The sequence below is a fragment of the Amblyomma mixtum genome, chromosome 1, assembly GCF_055824585.1.
Source record: "Amblyomma mixtum isolate Tamu chromosome 1, ASM5582458v1, whole genome shotgun sequence".
Lineage (NCBI taxonomy): Eukaryota > Metazoa > Arthropoda > Arachnida > Ixodida > Ixodidae > Amblyomma > Amblyomma mixtum.
Window position 1 is genome coordinate 6,152,304 of NC_143012.1, and position 18,709 is coordinate 6,171,012.

Consider the following 18,709-nt stretch of genomic DNA (forward strand, 5'->3'; position numbering starts at 1 on the left):
TTTAACAGTTTACGGGGTGCTTGTTCTCTACGAATAATTTATTGTAATGTTGTCTCGCTACCCACATTCCTAGTACTGTTGCCAACAGATCGGGCATGTACATCATCTTGTACCTTTACGCATTTCAGAGAGAGGTTGGGCAGATGGTTCTTGACAAACCGAAAAAAAAGGAAAGCTTCAGGGCGCTTGCCAACGTTTCGCACATTTCAGACAATTCGCGTGTGTGACTGGAGCAAAACAATTTTTTTTTCAATGTGATAGTAATAGAGTTGTCCTCCCAAAATAACTTCTCTGATGTCCGGTGTGACGAAATTAGATGATTGGTCGAGAGAGGTTACACGATTTTGTGACGTTGTCAAAGCCTGCCCAGACGAGCCATCCGATTGGTCGAAAAGTGAAGTGTCCTTGTGACATTATCACAATTTGCCTACCTTGGCAGGCGGCAACCTGGCCACCGGATTGTGAGCACCAGGTTGAATGTACTTAAAATATTGAACGAGAAAGGTCATGTGACCTTGTGATGTCATCTTAATTGCCCAACGGGCTACAATCAACGTAGTTTCTATACAGAAACCTAGAGAATAAAAATGCGAGCAATAGCGTATTGTTGCGAACAAAACTAAGCTATCTCCTGAGCAGGCTATTTAACTGCAGCTCCGAAAGCACTGCCGCCTATATTTGGTTCACGCATGGTCAGCACATGATAGCCAAATAAAAGGACCAGCGATGCCACAGAGCTCTACACTAGAAGGCAGCAGGCAAATAATTTTTTTCTAAGTTTTGTAGTATCATCGCTGCTTTAATATCGGCGGACTGTGTTGAATTATTACGGTGCCCTGAAGCCATTTTTCCTCACTGATGGCACGGTATCCCGGCTTCTTTCCGCCGTCTTCGTTTATGCTGCTCGAGAGGCTGTATGCCCCGATTAGCTCCTGATTTATAATGCCGTGATGAGTGTCGCGTGCACAGGTGTCCAAGTGAATCGTGTAAGTGATTACAACACCTGAAATATACGCTGTTACACAGAATACAGGTTTTGCTGCATAATTCTAATTATTTCTGCCAAGCAACAAATGTATTTATGCAATATAACAAGATAAAAGCCTACGAGATTAATCAGATTGAATAATTCACATGAACATCGCGCTTGCAGCTATAAGGCGCGACGACATTGAAATTAGTCTAGCTGCTGTCGTGTACTGCTTTTAATCTAATCTGTTAGAAATCCCTCGCAATTGTATTTTTGGAAGTGTTAGAACGATAAAGAAGAATGCGCAGAAGGTACGTAGAGTCGGTTTAATCATACTTTGTTTGCGTGCGCGTTAACTATATCAAAAATTTTTCTTTATGACTTCACTCGAGTGAAGACTGAACCTTTAGCGAATAACAGAGCCTAACACGGAACTGCTCTGCGTATCTTCGCGTGGACAGCGTAGCCACACTTTTTGGCTCTCCGCAGCTTGTCTCTTTCGGTCAGTTGTTCCAACCGACCCAAGCAAGCATGCTGCCGCGGGAGTCACCGAAGTGCGAACAGCGCCACACCATTCGAATATCCGCACTTAGCTACGAGAGGCCCAGATCTGCCCTAAAAGTGGGACCCCGCCCCAGAGGCACCACTCGAACGACACAGTGTTCCTCCAGAGTGGCGCCAGTGTGCTATTCGGTGCAAGGGTCCTAGCTGGCTCGCGTAACCGAGCCGAACAGCAGGACGCTGTCGGGGTCCCTGCCGAGCACCAGGAACAGGAAGGGCCGGTCGACCGTGAAGTCGAGGTTCGGCCGCTCGGCGCAGTCGGCGATCGGGGGCAGCGCAGGCGGTGTCGACTGGGACCCCGCTGACCGTACGCCGGTGCGGAAGACGGCGAAGTGCTTGGCGGCCGAAGCTTTCAGGCGAACTGCGATGACGAAATGCAGAAAGCACTCTGAAAACTGAGTATGAAAAAAAAAGCTTAAAGTATCTTTGCTTAAAGTTAAAAAGACATAAATGTAAAGGCGTGAGCAAAATACACATAAGGGAATCTATTGTAGTCAGGGGAAGCCCCCATTGTGAGCTAGATTTCATTTAGGGAGTAATCACTCGTCAGCGTAATTTTTTTGGGTTCTCGAAGGCGGACGGTAAGAGTCATTACACTCCTAATCAACATCACTAATTTGTCATCTTAATGGTCACCTGAAATTTACAGGTGTGAGTCACAAACGAACTTTTCACTCCCAGTAAAGAGCCTATTCTGACATACGAGCAAAATACAGAAATGGTTCAGTCAATTACTTAAGCAAAGGTAACATCCTTATAAAAAGAGAAACGAAAAGCTTTCTTCGCTCTTGTATTTTGAAAGTGGTCATTGCTGGTATGATGATTATACGGTTTCTTTGATTCTGGATCTTAGTGCACAAACATAATAAAACTACGAAGAAGAGAACGACTGAAAAGTCACATTCGCTAAGGGAGGAAAAAATAATAGAATTATCCTGCTCCTGTTTTCTAGCCTATAAAGGTTAAAAAAAGCTATTGCAGAAACTAAGTTACGGCTTAGTTTAAAAAATTCAGCGAGAACCGTAATTGGTAGAAAATAACACGGGGGCAGCGGCTGCTTAGCTATGATGCTTCCAAAACTCAGTGCTGCACGGTCTTACGAACCTCGTCCGAGATGTCAGTTGAAGGTCCGCCTCAGTCGGCAAAAGAAATCGCAGACTGTGTGTGTGCGCGTGTGTGTAGTTTTTGTATCCATGAGTGTGTAGTTGTGGCCGATATTAAAGTGCGCTGGTTAAAATGAGGACGTGAAAGAACGTTGTATAAGTTCTGATTAACCTTTAGCCTCCGCGGTGGCTCAGTGGTTATGGCGCTCGGCTGCTCACCCGAAAGGCAGGGATCTCAGCCACGGCGGTCGAATTTCGATGGAGGCGAAATTCTAAAGGCCTGTGTACAGTGCGATGGCAGTGCACGTGAAAGAGCCCCAGGTGGTCGAAATATCCAGAGCCCTTCACTACGGCGTCTGTTGTAGCCAGAGTCGCTTTGGGAGGTTAAAAAACTAGTAAACCAGTAAACCTGTTTAACCTTCTGGGGTAGAATGAATCTGTGGCAGGACACCAAACTTGCTACTCTGGATACTTTCAGAGCAATATGAATTTGTTCGTCCCACTGCATGTGTTCCGAAAATATGACCCCGCGTGATCTAGACGACTTTACTATTTCGATGTTTCACGATTTATATGCGATATTTAAAGGTAGACTGCATTTTTGTTCTTAGGAGGGAAGATCACGGTTTTTAATTTAGTTACGGTAACCAGGAGAAAGTTTTCGTCGGGACATATTAAAACTTCCCATCCAAATTGTTTTGCTTTCTATGCTACTTCGTTGCCTGTTCATCCGGAAAATGTACTTGTGTCGTCTGCGTAAATAACAACGTGCATAGGGATCTATTATGAATACATCATTTATATATGTACCAAACAACAGCGGAGCCAGGACGCTGCCTTGCGATACGCCGCTGGACTGGGGCTGTGTAGCGAATTTGTCATTTCCTATTTGAACATATCGTTGACGATATGATAAATACTACTTAATAGGTTGAGAGCCTTCAATGGCCGTACCAGCGCTGGTGCCGTCGCTTCTTTCGCTGCTGGCGACGTTGCCCATGCTGGAGAAGTCGGCCGCCTCGCCGAACGCATCCGGCGCGCCCATGACGGGCATGAGGCGCGCAAAGTCGATGGCGCAGCGGAGCCTCAGTCGAGGTAGGGTTACGTCGACGGGACCACGATGCTCGAGTCGTGTCAGACAGTCCAGTATCTTTTCCCTGGATAGACTCCGTTCGAGCGAGGCCAGGCCGTCGGGTTCGTCCGGTGTCGTGGGGTCCGGCAGGAAGACGAGCATGGACTCGACCAGCGGAGACTCGAACGGAACCTCAAGCACCGTCGCCCCGATGTCGACGCACCTGTGGTGCACGTTGCGCGTAGGACAGCCGGTTAGACACGCCTGAGTGTAGCATATGGGAAGATTTGAGGAAGGTGCAGCAGGGGCCACCGAGAAATTTTCCGTGAGAACTACAATGGCCCATCTTTTTGCAGCGACAGCGGTTCCGGTCACGATTCCTGCTTACACAGCATCCTTGACGTTGCACGGTCATTCGATTTTAAAGAATTAGATATCCCGGAAATTCCGGGTGCCGATAGTACATATTGTCACTTCGCCCCTATGGGCTGTCGCCTGCTATATAGGCTGTATATTGCAAGCTGTCCTATGCACTGCACAATTACTCAGTTGCACCAATGCGATTAAATCGCTAGGAATTCAAAAGGGAATATATGGTACGCAGGTTCTTAGATTTTCGCCATAATGCTTACGCATACCTGGTGATAACCTGATAAATACGAGGCGTTACAATCCATAACAGGTGATATGCAGTAAGTATACATTACAGCCTATCCAACAGGCCTCAGTCACCATAACAGGCTATGAGGCCTCAGTAATGTTGCCTGTAGATACGTTGCCATACATTAAACCTACAATGTGCGGAGCGAAACTGCGTACAGCCAGCTGGTAGAGCGAACCAGAGGGCGCTGGTAGAGCACGGGCTGCCCGCCGTACCTTGCCCAGCGGTAGGGCGCTCCCATTCGACGCATTGTGTTCACGAGTCTGGTGGTGCCGGAGGCCTCCCGGAACGCTCTGCGGCACGTCCGGTACGGGGTGGGCAGATGAGTCTCGAGGAGAACCAGGCTGGCGAACACCAGCAGGGAACTGGGACCAACGCACTCTGAGGTGAACACGGGACTGTCGAAGGCGAAGCCGGACAGGGCCCGGAACAGGCCGTCCATCGACTGGCGGCACTGCTCGGAGCACGTGGCGAAGTCCCTGCAGTGGATCAGCAGGCATAATGATATTCGTACCTCGAACGACAATCTCGGAGACATCAACGTCAAAGCAACACTTGCCATTGGGCTAGACAGTTTATTTTCAAAATCACAAGAAGAAAGAGAGAACAAAGCACTCCGTCTATTTTGCATATACGGTATAAATACACAATGAGCGAGAGAGCGAACGATTTGATTTGATTTATTGGGGTTTAACGTACCAAAGCGACTCAGGCTATGAGGGACGCCGTAGTGAGGGGCTCTGGAAATTTCGACCACCTGGGGTTCTTTAACGTGCACTGACATCGCACAGCACACGGGCGCCTCTACAATATCGCCTTCATCGAAATTCAGCCGCCGCGGCCGGGATCGAGTGAGCGAACGAATGAATGGATGAATGAATATGTGGTCTGTCTGTTTATGCGCTGGTTCCTGAAGGACATGAAAAGCGCATCATCAGGTGTGCTTTGACGGCGGCTGTCCTTGAAGTGAGTGCATCACACGCGTTTCTTTTGCGTTCCGTCAGAATCAGAAGGCGGCTCATCAAGCGTTTAATGACACTGCTCATGAGCCGCCGCGGCGCCCCAGTGACATCTGCGTCGTCGCCTACTGAGCGCCACATCACCAGAGCAAATCCCGATCGCACGGCCGCTTTGCGAGAGAGGCGAGATGCAATACACGCCCTTGTCTAGAGTGATTGAAGAACCCCAGCTCATCTAAATTAAACCGGAACACCCCACCCATGGCGCCCTCGTAGTGCACGAGGAGCTTCTGAACGCTAAACACTAAGCAGCACCACAGAATGCTGCTCAGCTAAGAAGTTAGCGCAGCACAAGACATACAAGAGGCAGGGGAAGCAAGATAAGGAGTTTACATGTTCGTCATAAGAGGACCGCACCTGGCGTGTATCTGCGGCGACAGCATGACCAGCGGCCGATGGTAGCGGGCCGACAGGCGGACGCTGGTGTCGTGGAAGAGCGCCAGGTAGCCCGTCATGGAGCCCGCCGAGCCAAGCTTCTGCCGGGGCCGGTGGAAGTCGCTGCAGAACAGCCGGCACGCATGCAGCCCGAAGGTCTCCAAGTACGAACCCCGACGAACACCGGAGGCTCCTCCACAGCAGGACGTGTCGGCGATGGCGTCTCTGCGATATTTACATTTACGACCATTTAGGATGTCTACCCTTACCAAAGGTTCGTTAAAGGGCAACGAAGTGTATTCTGCGAGAAGGTAAAACTTAGGTAGGGGGAGGGGGTGGCAGAGAGTCAGGTTAGCGGATGAGATCAGGAAGTTTGCGGGTAAAAGATGTCCTTAGCTGAGGCAGGGCAGGGCTGAGAATCAATGGGAAAGGTATTTGCCCTGGAGTGGACGTAGTGGGGCTGACAATGATAAAAACAACGACGATGGGTGATGGTGACTTTTATATTATGAATAAGAATTGAAGCTTCAAAAATCACAAACTTCAACGCAAAAACAAAATTATCGGAGACACTTTGGGAATTCTAAACTCCATTTCATACATAGCTGTCAACGCAGCCAAGGGTACGGCGCCTGTTCGCGCTCCTCGTCCGCATCGTAATGTGGTGCGTCGAAAGTAGAAAGAGTAATGAACTCAAAATTAAAGTTATTGTTGGTTAATATTGCAGTATAATGATAATGGTGTTTTATTTTGCAAAAAGATTGCTTTTTCTTTAATGTTCTTCAAAACAGAGTGCCTTAGTTTTCTGGTTTTTTTTCGGCTCCTCCTGTATCAGGTTTTCGCAGCTAGGCCGGCCGGCGATGTCGTCTGCTTTCGTCTTTCGGTTTCAGAGTCTGCGAAAATGGCACCGCTATCTCCTACTCGCTTGTTTTCTTCGCCCACTGCGGCTTTAAAAACATCTCCTGCTCGCATATTCTCCAATCTGAAGCCTCCGAAAATTTCGAAAGACTGCAAGCAGGTGATTGTCAACGTTTACTGTAGCGTAAGGAAGCGCTTCCCGGAGAAGACTGCACGTGAAGTTCTCGAAACTGTAGGCGAGGTGACCGGGGTGAGCCCGCGGACAGTTGCGAGGTTCAAGAAAGAAGGTCTCTCTACTGGAATAAGATCAACTTGTGTGCCGCATGCTAAAAAGTCGCTCATTGCCCGAAAAAAAGCACTTCGCAATTACGTCCGTCGCCAATAGACTACACTGCCTTTTCCCTTCGAAGCAAGTAAAGAGCGCTGTGTTTTTCAAGGTAGGCATTAGAGTTTGACAGTTTCGACTTTCTACCTAATGATTATTTTAATAAAAATAAAAAAAGAAATGAAAAAGAAACCAGCCAAGCCGGGAGTCGAACCTTGGCATCTAGTAAAATGAACACACAGGCGCGCGCTTCGTACCACTCAGCCACGACGCGAGGCGGACGGATACATTTTGCTTGTTTTTTGCAGCGGACTACTTTCGTACCTTTGGCAGCGTTGACAGCTATCTATGAAACGGAGTATAAACTGTGCTTGGCGAAAGCCTTGTGGTTCGCATCTGGTGACATGTTAAGTCATCGCGTGCGCATTCGCTCCTTGTTCTGGCGTTTGGTGTTGGGGGAATCTGGCGTCCGCTGCCGCTTCTCCGAATCGCTTGGCGCGGAATCACTAGGCCGCTTCGGAGCCATGCGTCTCACTCACTCGACTGCAACGAGACGTCTGGCGAAGGAGCGGCGTGCAGCTGCCACCGCCAACGTGCGCTCGTTCTACCGTTACTGTGTGACGTCACGGTTGCTATGCACAGCTACTCCCCCACCGGCGCACCGGTTGCTAAGGAGGGGAGGAGGTTGCGCCGCTGCGTGGAGGAGAGGCCACAGTTGGCACGATTCCAGCGCTCGGACGGACACCGGGAGTATGAGCCATAAAAGGCTTTCGCCTTAGAAGCACCCGTGTGCTGTGCGATGTCAGTGCACGTTAAGATCCCCAGGTGGTAGGAATTATTCTAGAGACCTCCAACACGGCAGCCCTTTCTTCCTTTCTTCTTTCACTCCCTCCTTTATCCCTTCCCTTACACCGCGGTTCGGGTGTCTACCTAGATTTGAGAGAGTTTATGCAGAATTTCCTTTCCTCAAAAGAACATTTTTGATTTTCAGTTTACCGATTGAAACTTGATAACCCAGCCGTACATTCTTTTATGCATCTGGTGCAACCTGTCAACTTATTCGGAAGCTTTTCACTTCAGGGTATCTTCAGAGACAGGTATGCGCATTAACGGGCTGATTCTAGGACTCTATTGAGCCTAGCGAAGCTTGCGTGCTCAAGCTTAATGCTGAAAACACGGGGAAAGGTCCTCCTCCTTAGACTGTGCCATAAATTTTGTCCGTGTCGTTCGTCGATGACTGCACAGTAAGCATCCAGTTCGTGTCGACTGATTACCGTTAATCAACGCCACGATGTACAACTGGTTAGCCAATGGACGACACTAGTGCTCACCAATTCATTAAGTTTGGGTACGGCAGCACAATTAGTATAATTCTGAGTTTATGGGGGTTTAACGTCCCAAAGCGATTCAGACTCAGGCTACGAGGGACGCCGTAGTGAAGGGCTCCGGAAATTTCAACCACCCAGGGTTCTTTAACGTGCACTGACATCGCGCAATACACGGACCTCAGGAATATCACCTCTATCGAAGTTCGACAGCCGCAAAATTCTGCATCTATAAAAATGGAAGCTCTCGGATTTGTAGTCAAAGACTGGATGGCGCCTTATCGGATCACCTTTCACGGGGGAGGAGGGTGCGTTGTGGCAACGGGAGACATCTGCCGGGAGACACCTGCGTCATGCTGCTAGAATAGCCTTGGTCATTTGCGCAAAGCAAACATCTACGGTTAAAATTCAGCCCGGGCAGGAAAGATGGAATAACAGAACAAAGAACTGGGCGAGTTGGTGGTGATTCTTAGTCATGCAGCACACAGAACAGTTATACGAGGTAGAGACGCACTTAACACAAACACTGACACAAGAGTTGAATTAATATACACAAAATCAAAGTAATGCTCAACGGTGTCGGAAGGGAACAACAGTGTATGATTGGTAGCGAGGCGCTCGAAGTGGTAAGGGAATGCGTCTGCTTAGGGCAGATAGTGGCCGCTGATCCGGATCATGAGAGGGAAATAAGTAGAAGGACAAGAATGGAGTGGACCGCATTTGTCAGATTCTCTCAGATCATGAACGGCAGTTTGCCAACATCCATAAAGAGAAAAGTATAACCCGAAAATTGATAGCGCGGACATTGTGCACATCTCTGCGTTTTGCCGCCGCGGTGGCTCAGTGGTTATGGTGCTTGGCTGCTGACCCGAAAGACGCGGGTTCGATCCCGGCCGCGACGGTTGAATTTCTTTGGAGGAGAAATTCTAGAGGCCCGTGTACTGTGCGATGTCAGTGCACGTTAAAAAACCCCAGGTGGTCGAAATTTCCGGAGCCCTTCACTACGGCGTCTCTCATAGCCTTAGTCGCTTTGAGACGTTAAACCCCAATAAACCATAAACCATCTCTGCGTTTTGTGCGTGTTTGTGCTGCATGAACATGAAAAACGGGACAACATGCTGCTAGGAAGAGAACAGTTTACAACGTGTTCTATTCGTGTTCTATTTACAACGTGTTCTATTTACAATGTGTTCTATTCGTGGCATGCATGAAAGTGGTGGCATGCATGAAAGTGGTGGCATCCGTCAAAGCCCGTAATGCGAGCTGTATTCAGGGCGGGATGCTGATTTATCTGAAGAAGCCTGTAAAACAATCGCGGACTTAACAGCAATTGAAACTGGAGGATGGTCACATACTTAAAAATGAGGAAAAAACGGGAGGGAAACAGGATGGGATCCATCCAGACATCTACTTTCTGCCAGGTTTACACAATATATTAATGTGATTTCTTCCTGTGAGTTCATGTGCTCTTTTCCGCCATTTCCTAATCAGCCTTCAGCAACAAATCCCACTTGCTACTTCATTGTAAAACTATTTGCCTTGCGTTTCTTAATATGCTTCCATATTATATGATGTGCGACATGTCTACTCACGTCGGCGGGCTGGCGTCTTCCGGAAAACCGAGCAGGCGTCCGAGCTGGCGCCTCGTGTTTCCCGCGGCGCCGTGGTGCATCATCACCAGAATGCAGGCTGCGTAGTGCGGCGACAGCAGCACATTTCCACGCTCGCCACCGCGACGCAGGGCAGCGCACAGGTCCAGGGGCAGCTGCAGCAGCGGCCCGCACAGCTCGGGCGGCAGCGAGAAGGGCGACGCCGACGGAGACAGCCTGCGCCACGCGTCGGGGAATGCAAGCTTCACTGGTGCAGAGGTCATTATCATTACCTTTGGTTACGGTAATGCTCGCTAGGGGCAGCGGCGCGCTGATGTGAAGGACAATGTCATAGCAGGCAGCTTAGCCAGTTCCCATAGTCAACTTCGATGTAATGTGCAACCCTGACAGGCGTTATTGCCAGCAATTTCAAACCCGTGATGATGATGATGATGATGATGATAAGCATAGCCCTCTTCCTCTGACGCCACTTACGGCACCCGATATATCTACGACGACTACGAATGTTATATAAGTGAGGCAATGTGCTAACAGGAGGTTGTGTAAACCCGCTGTTGCACCGTCACGGTAGCGCCGAGGATGTTTTCACAAGTCTTTTAAGTTAAGACTAATTATTTCTTGCAAAGAAAAAAAAAAGCCTTTTAAAAGGGCCATGTTTTCTCTAAGTACCTCGTTTACGTACACTCACCGTAATGGCGGCCACTGGGGTTAATATCATGAGGAGACTGCGGGCATGGAATACGTCTGCTGCATTCGCTTTAAATTCCGTATATCAACACCACTGCGACGTCTAGAACTGTTGTGCAGTGATATGGTACCGGCTTTGAAATATTTGTTTCGAACGCTTAGGTCAATCGCGGTAGAGGTTATGAGGTTGACTTTAAGACGTACACATTCTGCACGCAGTCATATTTTGTTGGATTACGAGTGGGGGTTGGACTTAATGGTTTTTATTTTTATAACGCATCCTTTTTGCGGCGGACATTATTTCGGCGAACATTATTTTTCAGCGAGCATAACCTTTGTCATTTTCCTTTCTGTAGGCGCCTCCGGTGCCCTGAATTTATTTCTCTCAACTGCGTTAGCCTTAATGATTATGGTACACAAATGAATGGATTTACACGTCCCTGCCTTTCGCGCTGGTAGATTCACTATAGTACGATAATCAAGCAAGGTGAATAGCAGAATCAGGTCAGTACCTCATGCCGAGCAGTCCGCTCCAGCCCATGGGCCGGTAGCTGACCGGAATCCTCACCGAATGTCTCTCCGGTTGGCTGGAGCTGCAAGCGAGGAGGACGGGGTGCCATTAGGCAGAGCGAGTCTTGTACCACGTGATCACGCAAATAGGCGTCGGACGAAACAATCCGACAGAGTCGCTCTAAATACGTACACACACAAACGTACGGCAAGGCGCTCATTTTTTTCAACTTTGTTGTGTTTAGAAAGCGCACCAAAGCAGAGGCACCACCTAAACGCTTCCACCTTGAAGTAGAAATGTTATAGCGCAAACAAAGACACGGACAAGAGAGACGAAACATACACACACAAGCGCTTGTCTGCGTGCGTTTCGTCTCTCTTGTCCGTGTCTCTGTTTGCGCTACAAACCCTTCTACATCAAGGTGAACTACCAACTCGCCCAACAGGAAGCTTTAATAAACGCTTCCATCACCTGCATCGCTGGTAATCACACTTTGAAGATCGCCATCGAATAACTGTCACCAATAATTATTTCCGCCTGCTTTCTTCGTTCATATTGAGCCGACTATTGTCTTCCAAGACATCCATTCATCAAATGATGCAAATCGGTATATACTATCGCTAGCTGTAAAATGAAACGCTCAATAATCAGGAGAAGCCATTGAAGGTCTGTTTCTGAGTTCAAAAAAAAAAAAAAGCGGCCATAGTGGTGCTTGCCAACGCTCACTCTTGCCACTAGGTGATTCTAGTGGGCCGGAAAACGAAGTTAAAGAAATGCACCACGGCATGCATCCTCCTACTTGCCGTGTCAGTCGAGTTCCAGTGTTAAGGCCGCAAAGAAAACTTCTTAACAAGCAAACTTCTGGCGCGAGAAAATTGGCAGACGATTACGATAGTCGGTAATGCGAAGTTAGAGCTCAGCTCTTCACGCGCCACTTGCCATCACTGGAAGGTGCCGCGCTACGCTTTTATCTGCCTCTTAGGATCTTCACGTGGTAGCCACCTTCCTGTTGTCTATTCCTCCGCTCTCGCCGGGGCAGGTGGTGTTTCGCTGGGCTACTACCTGTCACGGTTGTCAGGTGGCGTGTTACGCCGACTACGCCGAGGACGACGGCGATCACGACGCCGCAGAATCTGCGAATGGGCGCCGCAGAGCTGCGCTCTGAAAAGTGCAAAACCGTGCTATGAGTACAGCCGGCCAAATCTTTAGCTGGCGTGCGCGATGACAGCTTTTTCTGCGCTCCTGAGCTTTGCGACGGAGAAAACTTGGGGAAAGCTCAGCATTAAGTAGGGGTTTAGTAAGCCTGTGCTTAGATTTGATATCTTAGCCAGTTTGCGCCGTCATAAGCTGCAGGAGCAGGGAAAGCGCGGCCGTCACGCACGCCAGCTAAAGATTTGGCCGGCTGTACTTTGCGTTCCTGACCCTTCCGCGGTCTGTGAATGAACTCGTGGATGAACATCGACCAGCTAGCTGAAGCCATTGTTCTGCTCTGCCAGCATATGATAAATCTGGGGTCTCAGTGCCTGTGAAGCCTGTGAACGGAGACAACTGACAGTGGCTGGCCAACGCTTGTGGTCGCTGTCGTTGACGTGTGGAATTCCGACAACAAGTTATTGTCTTGCTTACCTCCTCCTGCGTCGCCTCCCACTCAGGTCCAGAGACTGGCACCGCGACGTCTGCGTCAGCGTGGTAGCGCTCGAAGCCCCCGTGGTGCTGTCGGAGGAGGAGGGTGTGGATGACTCCCTACTCTGCCTACGACGCTGCCGCGACAGCTGCTCCGGTAGCTGCCTGTCGCGAAGGGACGACGTCCGCACCAGCTGCGGCTGCTGACGATCCTCCTGAGGATCCTGCTGTTGCGGCTGGGATCCCCGATCCTGACTGCGGTCCTGCTGTGGTGGCTGGTCCTGTCCCCGTGGCTCTGCCGGTCGGTCAGGGGGTAGACCACCATCATCGGAAGAACCCGAAGAATTCATTTCCGATGCCTTCGGAGGTGAGGCTGTTGTGTCCCTGCCTGGTCTTAAGGTGTTGACTACGGTGCCGGGCGAAAGAGACGGCAAGTCTACGAAGGGGCAGAAGCAAACGCTCTTCCTGGAGAACGCTGACGTGGTGATCTGATGAAGCATGCGCGCGTGCCACGGTGCCCAGCGAAGACGTCGCGTGATTGCTCGAGCAGTGCTAGGGGTAATGATGATGACTGCTTCAGATGACGCATCCGCATACGACTCAGTATTTCCCAGGTTTCGGCCCAAGTTACACCCTTACACAGGTTTTAATTTCACTGTGCTTCAAGAGATGGATGGAGTGGCAAAAAATAACTTTCAAAGTAATTTGAAGGAATTTTGAATGAAAGTTAAATAATCTTACAAGAATATTGCTGGGAGGATAATGATGATTATGACAGGGAAGAAGGTATTTGGATAGAAGGTTACAAAGGAGTGTGGTAAGGGATGAGCAAGTCATTTTTAAGCCGAAAATCCCGCCCTCGTCAGACAGCACATGGAAATTGCTGAGTGAATGAGCCTATGTTAATTTCTCTGGCCGGCTCGTAGCCCTAAAGGGAATAAAAGAAGCAAGGGAACAGCAGTTCGCAATTGGTAGCCAGGTGCTGGAAGTAGTAAGAGAATATATCTATTTAGGACAGGTTGTAACCGCTGAACCGGATCATGAGAGGGAAATAACTAGAAGAATAAAAATGGGATGGAGTGCATATGGCAGGTTATCTCAGATCATGAATGGCAGTTTGTCAATATCCCTCAAGAGAAAAGCATACAACAGCTGTATCTTACCGGTACTCACCTATGGGGCAGAAACGTGGAGGCTAAAAAAGAGGGTTCAGCTTAAGTTAAGGACAACGCAGCGAGCTATGGAAAGAAAAATGATAGGTGTAACGTTAAGAGGTCGGAAGCGGGCGGAGTGGGTGAGAGAACAAACGCGCGTTGATGATATCCTAGTTGAGATCTAGAGGAAGAAGTAGGCTTGGGCAGGGCATGTAATGGCAAGACATGTAATGTGAAGGGGTACGCGCCATTATTTATAGGACAACAGCAGCAACAATATTGTGAAGGCAAGATAACCGCTGGTCCTTAAGGGTAACGGAGTGGATTCCAAGAGAAGGCAAGCGTAGCGGGGGGCGGCAGAAAGTTAGGTGGGCGGATGAGATTAAAAGATTTGCGGGAATACGGTGGCCGCAACTGGCGAAGGACAGGGTTAATTGGAGAGACATGGGAGAGGTCTTTGCCCTGCAGTGGGCATAGTCAGGCTGATGATGATGATGATCATTGGGAAAGTGTTAGGAAGGCAATTATGGGATAATCGGATTAAACTTCACGCTGGGCTCTTTTCCACACCGGACGTCAGGTGGCTACACAGAATAGCCTTGCAGCTCACGGAGTTGTACCTCCGACTGCCATAGATTCTCTTAACTAGAGGAACAGCTGGTGGCGATTCCCTTCATCCACCATGAAGTGGCGCAGGAATATCGGGAAGGCGAGGTTTCTTACCAGAAGAGGGCAAATGCGGACTGGTTCGTACACTTTTGAACAGTAGGCACTTTGCAGTAGGCACTTTCACTCTTTCTCTTGACTGTATATTATACCTCCTCTTTGTCATACGGTGCGCGTTAAAAGACACCAGTCAAAATTACTGCACAGCTCTAGGCTGCAACGCGCTTTATATGCACAGCCTGCAGTATTGACTCAGGATTTATTGATTCAATTACCTCACTAAATACTCTCACCGTGTGGCACACACATCCATATGAACCGCGTAGCTATCACATAAACTCGACACAGCGGTGGTTCCAATCTTTGTTTTTCACAACGAAACACTGCAAACATTAAGCAAACGGCGCGATCGGAGAATTTTCTCTCTCGCACATTTCAGTTTTCTGTTGCATTTTTGTGAGGTGCGTTCTGGATGAGGTACAAAATCCTCACATGTACTCATCGACCTGTTCAGCTTCTCACTGGATACAAAAGAGTGGCAGTCCACGGAAACAAGCTTCGACGACCCGTGAATAAAGCGCAGATTGTCGCTACCAGTTGAAGCGGACAGATGGAAAACTCAAAAACACAATAGGAAACTAAAACTCAAACTGGCACAGCTTCAGACCCAAATAGAACACCACAGTACCACTCTTTGCAAAGCTAACTGGAATCAGATTTGTGACAATCTCCGCGGCAATCTCTCCACAACCCGTGCCTGGCACCTCTTACGCCACATGCTAGACCCCACGAAATCTAAAACCCAGACACGCCTTAGCATTCGCCGCCTTACTCATAACCACAGGCAGGACACGAACGCCTTCCTCGCGCAGGTGAAATCAATATATACCACCCCAGGTGACCCTTGCAAGCACCCCGAGTACACGGGTCCACCTCAACCCCAGCTTGATGCCCCTATTACAGAGGCGGAATTTCGGACAGCCCTTTTGAAATTACGCAATATTGCACCCGGGGAAGATCAAATTACCAATGCTGCCATCCGAAACCTTGACGATGCCTCCATATCTCATCTAGTCACCCACTTTAACGAGTGCTGGAAGTCAGGTACACTCCCTGCCACCTGGAAGCATGGAAAAATCATATTTATTCCTAAACCCCACAAACCCATCAACATAGAGAATATCCGACCAATTTCTCTGACATCTTGTCTCGGCAAGGCATTCGAGTATGTTTTTGCAGGCTAGTTGGTGCCTAAGCATTGTGGGTTTTTTTGCGCAAAAGACACGACACAGAAGAAACGAGGTAGACAGGACAAGCGCTTTCCGAACACATTCGAACACATAATTCTTGCCCGACTAACCACGTACATGGAAGACAACCACCTTTTTCCGCACATCATGGTGGGCTTTCGTGCGCATCTATCAGCACAGGATGCCCTACTACAAATTACACATGACGTGCTTGATGACACGATCCCCCACCTCACTAAAGCTATTCTGGCGGTTGACCTCACAAAGGCATTTGACAGGATTCGACACGATGCCATTTTGTGAGAACTACAGGCACTACAGGTAGGCTCAAATACCTACAACTACATTCGCGCCTTTCTCTCGGGCCGCACTGCCTCCCTGCACATAGCTGAGCTGAGAACACCACCTTATACACTCGGCGAGCTTGGAACACCCCAAGGCGCGGTCCTCTCCCCCCTTCTCTTTAATATTGCTCTCATCCCCCTAGCTCATAAACTCGCTCTCATCCCACACCTAAGGCATACCTTGTACGCTGATATTACGGCATGGACCACTCACGGATCTGATGGAGAAATTGAGGAAACTCTTCAATTAGCAGCTGACACCATCTCCGCTCATGCGTCATCTATTGGGCTCGAATGCTCCCCCTCTAAATCCGCGCTTCTCCTCATAAGACCGAAATCTGCAGCTAATTCGCCCATTCAAATCACTTTACAAGGAACCCCTATCCCCGTCACCCCCACCCTCCGTATCCTTGGCCTTTACTTGCAGGATTCCGGACGCAACGATCATACCCTTAAAACACTCAAGGCCTCCACGCAATCCGTGTTACAACTTCTACGCCGCGTATCCTCCCTGCACAAAGGTTTAGACGAAGCGGATAGCATGAAAGTAGTGCATGCTTTTACACTTAGCCGCATTTTATACGCCACCCCATATCTTAAGCTGAACCGCATAGAAACAGAGCGAGTGAACGCCATGATTCGTCTAGCAACCAAGGCAGCCTTAAACCTACCCCGCAGCACTAGCACAGCCAAGCTCCTTGAATTAGGCATGCATAACACCATTCAGGAACCAGTAGACGCGCACCTTCAGACACAGTATCTAAGACTTGCCGCGAGCGCAACTGGCAGGCATATCCTCGCTTCCCTTCGCATCAACATTCCCGCTAATCAGACATCCCTTATAGCCATTCCTCGACACATTCATACCCCCCTCGTTGTGAAACCTTTTCCCCGGAACATTCATCCCCAGTACCACATCCCTCGCCGCATGGCTCGCGCTAAGGCCCTACACAAGTATTACGGACAAGCCCAGGACGCCATTTGGGTGGACGCCGCGTGCACAACTCATGAAGCTGTAGCTGTTGGTTACAATCCAGCCCTAGCACAGCCCCTCACACACCGCCTTCCCTCGGGCTGTACGTCTGAGGAGGCAGAGGAAACCGCCATCGCCCTAGCCCTTGTACATTCCAATGCAAACTACATCTTTAGCGACTCCAAAACGGCTCTGTTCAACTTCGCGAGAGGCAGGATTCACGCCCCTGCTTGGAAGTTGTTGAACACCCCCTCCAAAAACTTACCACGCAGGGTAGAGCTCCAGTGGGTGCCGGCTCACTCTGGGAATCCAGGAAACGAGGCTGCCGATAAATTGGCCCGAGGTTTGATTTGCCGGGCTCAGGACGGCCTCGGTCCAGGTTTCTCGAGAGAGCGGGCGCACACCTTTGCAGAGCTCACGCAAATGCCCCGCTTGGACCGTCGGACTTACCCTCCTCCACACCCCTCCCTTACCCATTCCCAACAGATCCTCTGGAGACGCCTCCAGACCCGCTCTCTCTCATCCCCTCAGCTGCTATCTCTCTACTGTGGCACCTCCCCTGCATGCACCCTGTGCGGCGACCCTCACGCCACACTCTCCCACATCCTTTTCGGCTGCCCTGCTGATCCTCCCCCGCAGGGACAGCCCGCGTTATCAAGTTGGGAGGACTGGGAGGTCGTGCTCTCGTCTCCGGACCCGCCATCGCAGCTTGCTGCGGTGCTTCGGGGTGCCGACGTCATGGACAAACACCGCATGAACGTTACGACGTAGAGTGGGACCGTGCGGTGGTCCAGGGACCCAAGGGGGGTCTAAACACACTTGCCATGATAAAGTTTCTCTCTCTCTCTCTCTCTGTTACTTTCTTGTAATTGTGCACTAATTTTTAATTGAGGGTGTTATTGGGTATAAAAGTTGGTTATATTTTTAATTCAAGTCGCTGCACCTGCACAAGTTACTTTCCTTCTGCAAGATGCAAAACTGTCTCTAGTTTTCCCCGACAGGGCAAGCGACTGCTTCTCCTTGCTTCTATTTTAAAGTGGCTGATAAGGTTAAGTAAAAAAAAATTGCTCTACCTGCATGACATGTGCTGCAGGCAAGTTGCGTGCAGAAAAAAAAAATTAAGTTCTGGAAGCCGCCCAAACATTTAAGCACCTTGACGGAACAAAACGAGTATTCTACACTGCGCATATAGTGCAGAGAAAAAGATTTGGCGAGGTTTAACCCTTGTAAACCGAGTAATACAGAGAGAGAGAGAGAGAGAGCTCTGTTCTGTTGGTTCTAAAATCTAGCTTCTCATTCTTCCTCGGTCTCAGCGGCTCGTTTAGTCGCGTCCTCTGCAGTGCACATTCCAGGTGAGCTGTATCGACTGGATGATCGGACGCGGCTTGACGGCGACGCCGAAATGTTCACACACTCGCTCCGCCCCCCCCCCCCCCCCCCCCTCATCCATGGCGAAACTGAAGAAGAAACCGCCAATGTAGCAACTGTTACCCCCTCGCCGCGGTGGCTCAGAGGTTATGGCGTTCGGCTGCTGACCCCAAAGACGCGGCTGGATCCTGGCCACGGCGGTCGAATTTCGATGAAGGCGAAATTCTAGAGGCCCGTGTGCTGTGCGATGTCAG

At 49.5% G+C, this 18,709-nt stretch overlaps 2 protein-coding genes across 2 annotated transcripts; both read right to left on the reverse strand.

Moving 5' to 3' along the window:
• Window positions 1-1,674: 1,674 nt before the first annotated feature.
• LOC149365344 (serpin B4-like) lies at window positions 1,675-8,624 on the reverse strand. The gene is made up of 5 exons (XM_089568346.1): window positions 8,560-8,624; window positions 5,744-5,986; window positions 4,583-4,846; window positions 3,595-3,929; window positions 1,675-1,892 (listed from the first exon to the last, which is right to left on the reverse strand). The coding sequence occupies exons 1-5, from the start codon at window positions 8,622-8,624 to the stop codon at window positions 1,675-1,677; spliced, it is 1,125 nt and encodes a 374-aa protein (XP_089424472.1).
• A 1,233-nt stretch (window positions 8,625-9,857) lies between these two features.
• Window positions 9,858-13,050, reverse strand: LOC149365345 (uncharacterized). The gene is made up of 3 exons (XM_089581431.1): window positions 12,704-13,050; window positions 11,079-11,159; window positions 9,858-10,095 (listed from the first exon to the last, which is right to left on the reverse strand). The coding sequence occupies exons 1-3, from the start codon at window positions 13,048-13,050 to the stop codon at window positions 9,858-9,860; spliced, it is 666 nt and encodes a 221-aa protein (XP_089437557.1).
• Between the last annotated feature and the right edge of the window lie 5,659 nt (window positions 13,051-18,709).

What these genes read in the sequence shown, in the direction of transcription:
- LOC149365344 (XM_089568346.1), bottom strand. Translation starts at nt 8,624, where the DNA reads ATGACGCAGGTGTCTCCCGGCAGATGTCTCCCGTTGCCACAACGCACC. An exon ending in TCGCCGCAGATACACGCCAG is followed by an intron (nt 4,847 to 5,743) that starts GTGCGGTCCTCT and finishes GATCCACTGCAG; the next exon opens with GGACTTCGCCACGTGCTCCG. An exon ending in GCGCCCTACCGCTGGGCAAG is followed by an intron (nt 3,930 to 4,582) that starts GTACGGCGGGCA and finishes CGTGCACCACAG; the next exon opens with GTGCGTCGACATCGGGGCGA.
- LOC149365345 (XM_089581431.1), bottom strand. Translation starts at nt 13,050, where the DNA reads ATGAATTCTTCGGGTTCTTCCGATGATGGTGGTCTACCCCCTGACCGA. An exon ending in GGGAGGCGACGCAGGAGGAG is followed by an intron (nt 11,160 to 12,703) that starts GTAAGCAAGACA and finishes CCTCGCTTGCAG; the next exon opens with CTCCAGCCAACCGGAGAGAC. An exon ending in AGCGGACTGCTCGGCATGAG is followed by an intron (nt 10,096 to 11,078) that starts GTACTGACCTGA and finishes CGCGTGGCGCAG; the next exon opens with GCTGTCTCCGTCGGCGTCGC.